Source organism: Dipodomys spectabilis, unplaced genomic scaffold, assembly GCF_019054845.1.
Source record: "Dipodomys spectabilis isolate Male_0828 unplaced genomic scaffold, ASM1905484v1 ptg000733l, whole genome shotgun sequence".
Lineage (NCBI taxonomy): Eukaryota > Metazoa > Chordata > Mammalia > Rodentia > Heteromyidae > Dipodomys > Dipodomys spectabilis.
In genome coordinates this window covers 13,499-24,220 of record NW_024871410.1, presented here as the reverse complement: position 1 = coordinate 24,220, position 10,722 = coordinate 13,499, and the positions used below count along the sequence as shown (strand labels likewise).

Sequence of the window (10,722 nt, the reverse complement as noted above, 5' to 3'; positions counted from 1 at the left end):
TGCCCACCCCAGCCTGCCTGTCCCCAGTGCCCACCCCCAGCCTGCCTGTCCCCAGTGCTCACCCCAGCCTGCCTGTCCCCAGTGCCCGCCCCAGCCTGCCTGTCCCCAGTGCCCACCCCCAGCCTGCCTGTCCCCAGTGCTCACCCCAGCCTGCCTGTCCCCAGCCTGCCTGTCCCCAGTGCCCACCCCAGCCTGCCTGTCCCCAGTGCCCACCCCAGCCTGCCTGTCCCCAGCCTGCCTGTCCCCAGCCTGCCTGTCCCCAGTGCCTGTCCCCAGTGCCCGCCCCAGCCTGCCTGTCCCCAGTGCCCACCCCAGCCTGCCTGTCCCCAGCCTGCCTGTCCCCAGCCTGCCTGTCCCCAGCCTGCCTGTCCCCAGTGCCCACCCCAGCCTGCCTGTCCCCAGCCTGCCTGTCCCCAGTGCCCACCCCAGCCTGCCTGTCCCCAGTGCCCACCCCAGCCTGCCTGTCCCCAGCCTGCCTGTCCCCAGCCTGCCTGTCCCCAGCCTGCCTGTCCCCAGTGCCTGTCCCCAGTGCCCGCCCCAGCCTGCCTGTCCCCAGTGCCCACCTCAGCCTGCCTGTCCCCAGTGCCCACCCCAGCCTGCCTGTCCCCAGCCTGCCCGTCCCCAGCCTGCCTGTCCCCAGTGCTCGCCCCAGCCTGCCTGTCCCCAGTGCTCGCCCCAGCCTGCCTGTCCCCAGTGCCCACCCCAGCCTGCCTGTCCCCAGCCTGCCTGTCCCCAGCCTGCCTGTCCCCAGCCTGCCTGTCCCCAGTGCCTGTCCCCAGTGCCCGCCCCAGCCTGCCTGTCCCCAGCCTGCCTGTCCCCAGTGCCTGTCCCCAGTGCCCACCTCAGCCTGCCTGTCCCCAGTGCCCACCCCAGCCTGCCTGTCCCCAGTGCCCACCCCAGCCTGCCTGTCCCCAGCCTGCCTGTCCCCAGCCTGCCTGTCCCCAGCCTGCCTGTCCCCAGCCTGCCTGTCCCCAGTGCTCACCCCAGCCTGCCTGTCCCCAGTGCTCGCCCCAGCCTGCCTGTCCCCAGTGCTCACCCCAGCCTGCCTGTCCCCAGCCTGCCTGTCCCCAGTGCTCACCCCAGCCTGCCTGTCCCCAGTGCTCGCCTCAGCCTGCCTTGGCTCCTGACACACAGCAATTCCTCCTATGAACAGAGCTGCACAGTCTTGGCTCTGGCTTTGCATGTGGCCAGGCGCATAAGAACAGAAGCTGCTCCTTTAGGTACCATCGCCATGGAAAGAGGGTTCTGACTGTTGTAGAATTTGATTCTGGCCATTGTAGAGGCTTGAGTCCAGCTGTTGTAACAGCTTGATTCAGGCTGTTATAGAGTTTGGTTCTGGTTGTTTTAGAAGCTTGATTCTGGCTGTTGTAGAAACTTGATTCTGGCTATTGTAGAGCTTGGTTCAGGCTGTTGTAGAAGCTTGATTCTAACTATTGCAGAAGCTTGATTCCGGCTGTTATAGAAGCTTGGTTCAGGCTGTTGTAGAAGTTTGGTTCCAGTTGTTGTAGAGCTTGGTTCTGACTGTTGTAGAAGCTTGATTCTGGTTGTTATAGAGCTTAGTTCTGGCTATTGTAGAAGCTTGGGTCTGACTGTTGCAGAAGCTTGGTTCTGGCTGTTGTAGAAGCCTGGTTCTGACTGTTGTAGAAGCTTGGTTCTGGCTGTTGTAGAAACTTGGTTCTGGCTGTTGTAGAAGCCTGGTTCTGACTGTTGTAGAAGCTTGGTTCTGGCTGCTGTAGGGCTTGGTTCCGGCTGTTGTAAAAGCTTGGTTCTGACAGTTGTAGAAGCTTGATTCTCATTGTAGAAACTTGGTTCTGACAGTTGCAGAAGCTTGATTCTGGTTGTTATAGAGCTTGGTTCTGGCTGTTGTAGAAACTTGATTCTGACTATTGTAAAGACCGAGGTACCAGCAGAACTCAGGATGCCTCAGTCCTTGGACCCAACAAGATCTTTGTTTCTTTTTTAACTAAAATAAAATTTTAAGGTACCAGTATGTATGATTCTTCCTTTTCTGTGTTCAGTAGCAGAAATGGAAGGAACAGTGGGCAGAACCTGGGGAATACTCAGAGCAGCTGGGGTCTCCCCAGGACGCCGCAGCTCTGGCCTCCTCTGTGAGCTGTTCATCCTGGGAATGCCAGGCTTTGCTCCACGCACCAGCTCTGTGGGTCATCTCCCGTTCTGACCACCTCTGGAATGGGGAGGAGTTGCTGGCACTGCGTGGGGCAAATGGAACCCAGAAGGTGATCTGATGTCAGTATGGCCACAAAGGACATGCCGTCCCCTGTGCCCAAGAATCCGGCTCGAGTCTCAGGAGCCTCTTCATGATCTATTGATGATCTTTTGGCATCTTTTCTTTATAACTTTTAAGTGCCTGTATTCTCGTTGGGTGGATGGCTGGGGTGGCGCTGTGTCTTGGTCGATCTGCTTCCTGGGGTGGACTGACTGGATGTCTGTGGCTCTGACCAGCCAATCCCAGCAGAGAGGTGTCCAGACGCCCTGGCTTTGTGATGAAGGAAATGCTCTGATGGCGGTGACTACGTGCATCACCCTCCAGCTGGGTACAGTTGGACCTTTTATTTTTTTCAGTCCAGGGGCTGGAACTCAGGCCTTGCACTTGCTACGCAGCCACTCTCCTGCTGAGCTATGCCTCCAGACTGGTGACTTTTGATGTAAGGTCTTGCTCCCTGGCCAGGCATGTATCTGGATGGTGACTGGCCTATTTTGGGTTTTCCTTTCTAGCTGATGACCGGTGCACTCCACCATACCCAGTCTTTTTCCATGAGATAGAGTCTCATAAATCTTTCTGCCCGTCCTGGCCTGGGCCCGTGGTCTGCCCTGGTTCAGCCTTCAGGCAGCCAGCATGACCGGCTGAGAAGGGGTCTTGCACGGGTGCCCGGCGGCCTTGTGCTGCCATCGGCCCTCCTCCGGGCGCGAGCCGTGAGCATGGCCCCATGCCTGGCTGCTTCTGTTGGAGGCCGGTGAGAACGCGCCTGGGGGACCGCTGCCCTTGCAATCCGTGCGCTCCTGGCCTGTGAGGTAGACAGGGTGGAGGGCAGCTCTCTTACCCCAGCGCTGAGTCACTGAATCCAGGCCTCTTTCCGATTTCCTTCTTGCTGTTGGCAGTACTCCAACCAGGGCAGTGGACAGATGCATTCTGCTCCTCTTAGAGCCTCCACCTGAGGAGGCCTTCGGATCGGAGCTGCGTGATTATAAGCCAGGCGTCCTATGCTTGGCAGTGCCACTGAAAGCCAAAAGCACCCTTACAGATGGTGATTGAGCCAGCACTGCTGCGGGGTGGGCTCCGGAGCCCTAGTCAGACCTTCTGTGGTGGGTTCTGGGATTGAGCTGGGAGGCTGACTCGGGTTTTGGGTGATGGGTTACTGAAGTCTATTCGCCAAAGGCTTTGGGGATGGGAGTGTGCATTTGGGGTGGGAAAATCTGAAGCAGCATGGGGAGATCGAGGAGTGGAAGTGAGAATGTCCTGCAGGTCTGCCTTCCTGTCCTGGCCATCCCGAATCCATTCCCTCACGACATTTTAGAGGAGGCGCAAGTGGCAGGGCCCTTTTACAGGGGGTGCCCAGACAGCTCCGCCACCCGCCAGGGCCCTGCCCTCCGGGCGAGGTGCGGGTGATTTCCCTGCCGAGCCCTTTCTCTGTATTCTTGCTTTAAGACTCACCAGAGCGGAAGCAGGTGGGTTCTGGCACAAGAACAGCCACCGACTTTGTATAAAGTTCTATGCATTACGTTTTCTGGACGGGGTAGAATACCGTTAACTGAGCAGGGGCAGCCCAGACCACAAATCTTTGTTCTCACAGCCGGAAGCCTGGAGTCCAAGCCTCAGGGCCGGTGGCTCTGGGTTCCTTGCTTTGCCTTGGGAGGGAGCTGTGTGGCCTGGGCGGCCAGCGGTTGTGAGTTCCCTTAGGGGAGGCATGTTCTGTGCTGATTACACGCGGCTGCGGTCTGGGTTTCCTGCAGGGCATTCTAACACCCCCTCCTCCGCACCCTCCCCCTCACACACATGCACACACATGCACACACTCACGCACACACTCACACACACGTGCACACACTCACTGATGTTAGGTTTCCTGCTTTTTTTCCTGAATTAGAAACATGTTATAACATTATCTCAGTTTTATTTTTCCACCTCTTGTATTCTTACTTTTTTTCACTCAACACTTTTGAACTTGTTTTCCATTATAATTTCTGTGGCTTGAATGGCATCTGCTCTTCCTTAATACTTGCCTTGTTCTAGCAAACAAACACAGGGATTCAAAAAGCCTAAAACCAGAGGATGCCCACCACACGTTCGGGGCAGTCAGAGAAGAGCCACAGATGTGGCACTCCCTGAGAAGCTGGTGGGACTGAGCAGAGCAGCAGCCAGGGAAGCAGAGAAGCCGCTGAGAACCCCGGGAGGCTGCCGGAGTCGGAGGGATGCCGCTGCCGTGGAGAGTTCCACGGGGTGGGCCTGGCGGGGGGCGGGGGAGGGCAGCACCGTTGCCAGGCCACGGCGGGCAGAGGGATGCATCCCCTTGCCTGGCATCCGTCCTCAGAGGCCAGTGCCAGCAAAATAGGCTTCACTTCTGTGAGTGTTTCTAACACAATCTTGAGCTCGGCTAGCTGGAGGAGACCTCGTTAGCCATGTATTTCCTAGCTCTTCCAGTGGGTTAGGCACTGAAGACAGCTCCAGAGCCACCGCCGCCCCTCACCCCGGCTCCAGAGCCACCGCCGCCCCTCACCAGGCTCCAGAGCCACCGCCGCCCCTCACCCCGGCTCCAGAGCCACCGCCGCCCCTCACCCCGGCTCCAGGGCCACCGCCGCCCCTCACCAGGCTCCAGAGCCACCGCCGCCCCTCACCCCGGCTCCAGAGCCACCGCCGCCCCTCACCAGGCTCCAGGGCCACCGCCGCCCCTCACCCCGGCTCCAGAGCCACCACCGCCCCTCACCAGGCTCCAGGGCCACCGCCGCCCCTCACCCCGGCTCCAGAGCCACCGCCGCCCCTCACCAGGCTCCAGGGCCACCGCCGCCCCTCACCCCGGCTCCAGAGCCACCGCCGCCCCTCACCAGGCTCCAGGGCCACCGCCGCCCCTCACCAGGCTCCAGAGCCATCCCTGCCCCTCACCAGGCTCCAGGGCCACCGCCGCCCCTCACCAGGCTCCAGAGCCACCGCCGCCCCTCACCAGGCTCCAGGGCCATCCCCTCCCCTCACCAGGCTCCAGGGCCACCGCCGCCCCTCACCAGGCTCCAGGGCCACCGCCACCCCTCACCAGGCTCCAGGGCCACCGCCGCCCCTCACCAGGCTCCAGGGCCACCGCCGCCCCTCACCCCGGCTCCAGGGCCACCGCCGCCCCTCACCCCGGCTCCAGAGCCACCGCCGCCCCTCACCAGGCTCCAGGGCCACCGCCGCCCCTCACCAGGCTCCAGAGCCATCCCTGCCCCTCACCAGGCTCCAGGGCCACCGCCGCCCCTCACCAGGCTCCAGAGCCACCGCCGCCCCTCACCAGGCTCCAGGGCCATCCCCTCCCCTCACCAGGCTCCAGGGCCACCGCCGCCCCTCACCAGGCTCCAGGGCCACCGCCACCCCTCACCAGGCTCCAGGGCCACCGCCGCCCCTCACCAGGCTCCAGGGCCACCGCCGCCCCTCACCCCGGCTCCAGGGCCACCGCCGCCCCTCACCAGGCTCCAGGGCCATCCCCGCCCCTCACCCCGGCTCCAGAGCCACCGCCGCCCCTCACCCCGGCTCCAGAGCCACCGCCGCCCCTCACCCCGGCTCCAGAGCCACCGCCGCCCCTCACCCCGGCTCCAGAGCCACCGCCGCCCCTCACCCCGGCTCCAGAGCCACCGCCGCCCCTCACCAGGCTCCAGGGCCACCGCCGCCCCTCACCAGGCTCCAGGGCCATCCCCGCCCCTCACCAGGCTCCAGGGCCACCGCCGCCCCTCACCAGGCTCCAGGGCCACCGCCGCCCCTCACCAGGCTCCAGGGCCACCGCCGCCCCTCACCAGGCTCCAGGGCCACCGCCGCCCCTCACCAGGCTCCAGGGCCACCGCCGCCCCTCACCAGGCTCCAGGGCCACCGCCGCCCCTCACCCCGGCTCCAGGGCCACCGCCGCCCCTCACCCCGGCTCCAGAGCCATCCCCGCCCCTCACCAGGCTCCAGAGCCACTGCCGCCCCTCACCAGGCTCCAGGGCCACCGCCGCCCCTCACCCCAGCTCCAGAGCCACCGCCGCCCCTCACCCCGGCTCCAGAGCCATCCCCGCCCCTCACCATGCTCCAGAGCCACTGCCACCCCTCACCAGGCTCCAGGGCCATCCCCGCCCCTCACCCCAGCTCCAGAGCCACTGCCGCCCCTCACCCCAGCTCCAGAGCCACTGCCGCCCCTCACCAGGCTCCAGAGCCACTGCCGCCCCTCACCCCAGCTCCAGAGCCACTGCCGCCCCTCACCAGGCTCCAGAGCCACCGCCACCCCTCACCCCAGCTTCAGAGCCACCGCCGCCCCTCACCCCAGCTCCAGAGCCACTGCCGCCCCTCACCCGGCTCCAGGGCCACCCCTGCCCCTCACCAGGCTCCAGGGCCACCGCCGACCCTCACCAGGCTCCAGATCCTGCCTCCCCTCACCTCTGAGCGCTCGGCTCGGGAAGCTCTCTCTGCAGGAAGCCCTCCAGGCCTGTCCGGAGGCTGCTCACCCCCAGGGGCCCTGCAGTGCCCTCATGCTCTGTGCACGGCCACTCACGGGAGCTGACCCTGCTCAATCCTTTACATAAGGACCAGCGCACGCCGGGACCTGTGCATACACCCTGTATGGCTGTGAGTCACCCAATTCAGGGTAAATGCTGTATAATTCAGGGAATAATTAATCTGACATGCTCAGTGCAGGTGCCTTCCAAAACCACTGTAGGTTAGTGGCTGGTGATGCCCGCACGTGGGGCCCACGAGGTTGTGCGGCTGTGTTGGAGGCTAGTGTTGGAGGCGAAGTCAGAAGCATCGTTGACGTGGAAGGCGCTGCGTGTGGGTCATTGACAGCAATGATGCTGAGGGAGGGAACGGCAGAGCTGGCCAGGCCCCTTGATGCCGTGGCTCAGCCTGTGCTGAGGAGAGTGGGTGCCTGCCTGGACCTGGAGCACAGGGTGAGAGGTCTGCAGAAGGCTCCGTGTGGCTGGGCCATCTCGTGTCCCGTGGGGAGGGGAGGGGGGGGCGGCGCCCCGAGCTGGGTGTGGCAGCAAGGAGACACGCGAGTGTCCCACAGCGTCCCCCAGAGCCCTCCAGGGAAGTTCGGCTGCGAAATAGGACTTGAGATCACTCTCTGACTCCCTAATCTTCTAGAAGAAAGATACTAAAGACGCAGCAATGGCAGAATGAAGCGGGCTTTTCGGCGGAGACGCGGGGTGCCGGAGCCACTCCTGCAGGCCTCTCTTGCGCCTCCTTTCTCCCCTCCTGAGAAGGCGCGCTGGACGGGGCTTCTTCCGTGCAAGCTTCCTTCTTTCTCCTGGCGTATGCCAATCCAGATAGGTTCGGTTGTAATTCCCAGTAACTTAGCAAATGTTTGCGTATTAGAAAGAATAGTCGAAACATGTTGGTGACAAAACACATTCTACCGTGAAGCAGGCAGCCTGGGCCCCATGCAGCTTCCGCTGGCCGGGGGCTGCACCCGCCCACCAGGGAGACCACAGCCCAAAGCCACTCCGTGGGCGGCTGGGAGACCAAGGCAGATCCCAGCCAGCTCAGCTCCCTTGCCTCCCACCGCCTGGGGCTATGGATTATGGGCACGAGCCACCACACGGGGCCAAGTTCCTATAGGGATGTAAGTCCCAAATCCAACCCTATCACCTGGACACACGCATTCTTGCTCCGCATGGACACTCAGACCAGGGCTTGCAGGTGCCTCTGGGTCCTGTGGCAACTTCTGAGCACAGAATGGCACAGGCCAAGGCCATGCCTGTGTCTTGGGCACCTGGCCTCCCTCCTGGGTTCCCTGCTAGCTGGAAGCCCTCCAAAGCCTCTCTTCAGAGATTCCGGGGGGGCTATGCTGTTCCCACCGGGGTGGGGCAGCTAGGGGAATCCTCATGGGCCTTTCTTCTGAACCAGCTCCTTCCTTCTGAGCCACACTCGTTGGAAAGTGCTGGGCTGGTGCTGGTCGTGTGCAAGCTCAGCTCTGCGATTCTACGGCAAAAACGTGCTTCAAGGAGCATCACCCTGGCCTTCGCCTTGGTGCACGTCCACATTCTTGATCTGATTGGAATTAAAATGATCCTTTATATTGTTTCCCACTTGCATACCTGCTTTTCTCTTTAGGATGGGATGGCTGTACCAAATGTGTTTTCCTTTTCTGCAAAGATGGACAGGGACTGTTTTAATACAGATCACCACAAGAGTGATAGCAACCCTGTAGGTGGCAAAGCCCAGTTATCATTTGTACGATTAGTCTCACCTTGTAGCTGTGTCTCTGAAAATGCAATTAACAGTTTCATATTCAGCAGCGCTGGCTTTTATTCCTGCCGCATGGTGTGCAGCATTTGCATCATAAAAAAACTAATTGGTAAACACAGGCCTGCCAGCTTCTCTGGGCTCCTACTCACGCCGGTGGAATTTCAAAGGCGGCGCAGATTAGAGCTGGCAGACCCTGTGTTTCAGGGAACTGACTCCAAGGAGGCTGGGGAAAATAAATTAATGCCAATTGCAGGATGCGCTTGTCCACAGGTTGCCATGGGAACGGGCTCTCCACTAATCTGAGGGGTGTGTGTGTGTGTCGGGTTGGTCTCTAGTGACCTTCAGCGAGGAAGTCAGAGGCACAGACCCTCCCACCCCGGACAGCGCAGCAGCTAACAGGGCACCCTACACCTCACATTCCCTGTGACCCCTAAATTCTGTAGTAGAACCCCAGATTCCTGTGACCCCGACACCCGCAGCCTGCCTTCCACTCCTAGCTCAGCTACACCTGTCCGGTTTGTCCTGTATGTGATCCAAGGGACAGGGTGGCCACTGGAGAGAACGGTGTGGAGGTTGCTTGGTGCTGTGCCGATCTCTCCTCCGCCACCGCCACCGCCACCACCCGCCCCGTGAAGAAGAGGCGGAGCGCGTGCGGGCTCCTGTGCTCCAGGAGTCTGTGTCCCCGGTTTGTGGAACAGAGTGGCACTGGGGGTGGTTCTGTGTTCCAGCGGGAGAGGCCAGCATGGGCGCACAGGGTGCGTTCCCCGCGGCAGCGCCCCACCATCCACCACGGTCTACAGTGTCCTGCCGCCGCCAGAGGACAGGGCTCTGAATCCCCAGCCGAGAACCCGGGGTCCTGCTGCTGGTGTCAGGGACACGGGGGAAACCGGGGTCCTGCTGCCCATGTAGGGGTCACAGGAGAACCCGGGGTCCTGCTGCGGGTGAGCCCCTCTTTCCGAGTCCCCTGCGGCCCTGGGTTCTGCGTAGCTCTGTCTTGCTAGCGTGTTGTGTGAGGATGAGAGTGTTCCGCCCTCCACACCCCCAGGCCTGTGCAGCGTGCGCTCTGGACTCCACGGCAGGTGCTCAATGTGCAGCTCTGGCCTCCACGGCAGATGCTCAATGTGCAGCTCTGGCCTCACGGGCAGATGCTCAATGTGCAGCTCTGGCCTCCACGGCAGATGCTCAATGTGCAGCTCTGGACTCCACGGCAGATACTCAATGTGCAGCTCTGGCCTCACGGGCAGATACTCAATGTGCAGCTCTGGACTCCACGGCAGATACTCAATGTGCAGCTCTGGACTCCACGGCAGATGCTCAATGTGCAGCTCTGGCCTCACGGGCAGATACTCAATGTGCAGCTCTGGCCTCCACGGCAGGTGCTCAATGTGCAGCTCTGGCCTCCACGGCAGGTGCTCAATGTGCAGCTCTGGCCTCCACGGCAGATGCTCAATGTGCAGCTCTGGACTCCACGGCAGGTGCTCAATGTGCAGCTCTGGCCTCCACGGCAGATGCTCAATGTGCAGCTCTGGACTCCACGGCAGGTGCTCAATGTGCAGCTCTGGCCTCCACGGCAGATACTCAATGTGCAGCTCTGGCCTCCACGGGCAGTTGCTCAATTGCAGCAAGAGGGAAGAAATACTTGTGTTCTCAGCTGGTGGCAGAAGATCCGTTCTCTAAAAACTTGTTTCTGATTCTGGCCTGGCTGGGGGCAGTGCGTCCTCGGGGAGAGGATCCAGGAACACAGGGAAGGCGGGCGTGGCGTGCCACAGGGCCCCTGTCATCAGAAGGGAGAGGAGAGCGGGAGGAGCCAGCAGGGCATCGCTCGGGACCACTGCCCTGGTGCTGCAGACGGGCCCCATCCAGCTGTCCCTCCCCCAGAGTGTGCCGACGCTGCTCCCCAGTGCCCCTCCCCTGCCCCCCCACCTTTCTCCCTGACCAGTGGGAGAACACAAGGTCATACTCTGAGGAAAATCCACACTTCTCAGGCTACTTTTCATCTACACTTGGCCCTTCTCATTTCTCCTCCTCTTTTCTGCCCCCAGAATACAAGTGTTATGATCGAGCTGAAGCTTCAGCATAGTGTATAGGAGAAAGGGGCCGGGAAGATGGCGGGGGGGGGGACCAGGGGCTGGGAGGACCAGGGGCTGGGAAGAGAAGGGGCTGGGAGGACCGGGGGGGGTGGGGAGGACCGGGGCGGGGGGAGGACCGGGGCGGGGGGAGGACCAGGGGCTGGGAGGACCAGGGGCTGGGAGGACCAGGGGCTGGGGGGAGAAGGGGCTGGGAAGACCAGGGGCTGGGAG

The 10,722-nt window shown here is 61.9% G+C and overlaps 1 protein-coding gene across 1 annotated transcript; it reads left to right on the top strand.

Moving 5' to 3' along the window:
- The first annotated feature begins 3,445 nt into the window (after positions 1-3,445).
- LOC122102086 (basic proline-rich protein-like) lies at positions 3,446-6,619 on the top strand. The gene is made up of 2 exons (XM_042672630.1): positions 3,446-3,618; positions 4,777-6,619. The coding sequence occupies exons 1-2, from the start codon at positions 3,446-3,448 to the stop codon at positions 6,617-6,619; spliced, it is 2,016 nt and encodes a 671-aa protein (XP_042528564.1).
- Positions 6,620-10,722: the final 4,103 nt, after the last annotated feature.

What these genes read in the sequence shown, in the direction of transcription:
- LOC122102086 (XM_042672630.1), top strand. Translation starts at nt 3,446, where the DNA reads ATGGGGAGATCGAGGAGTGGAAGTGAGAATGTCCTGCAGGTCTGCCTT. An exon ending in GGCCCTGCCCTCCGGGCGAG is followed by an intron (nt 3,619 to 4,776) that starts GTGCGGGTGATT and finishes CCCCGGCTCCAG; the next exon opens with AGCCACCGCCGCCCCTCACC.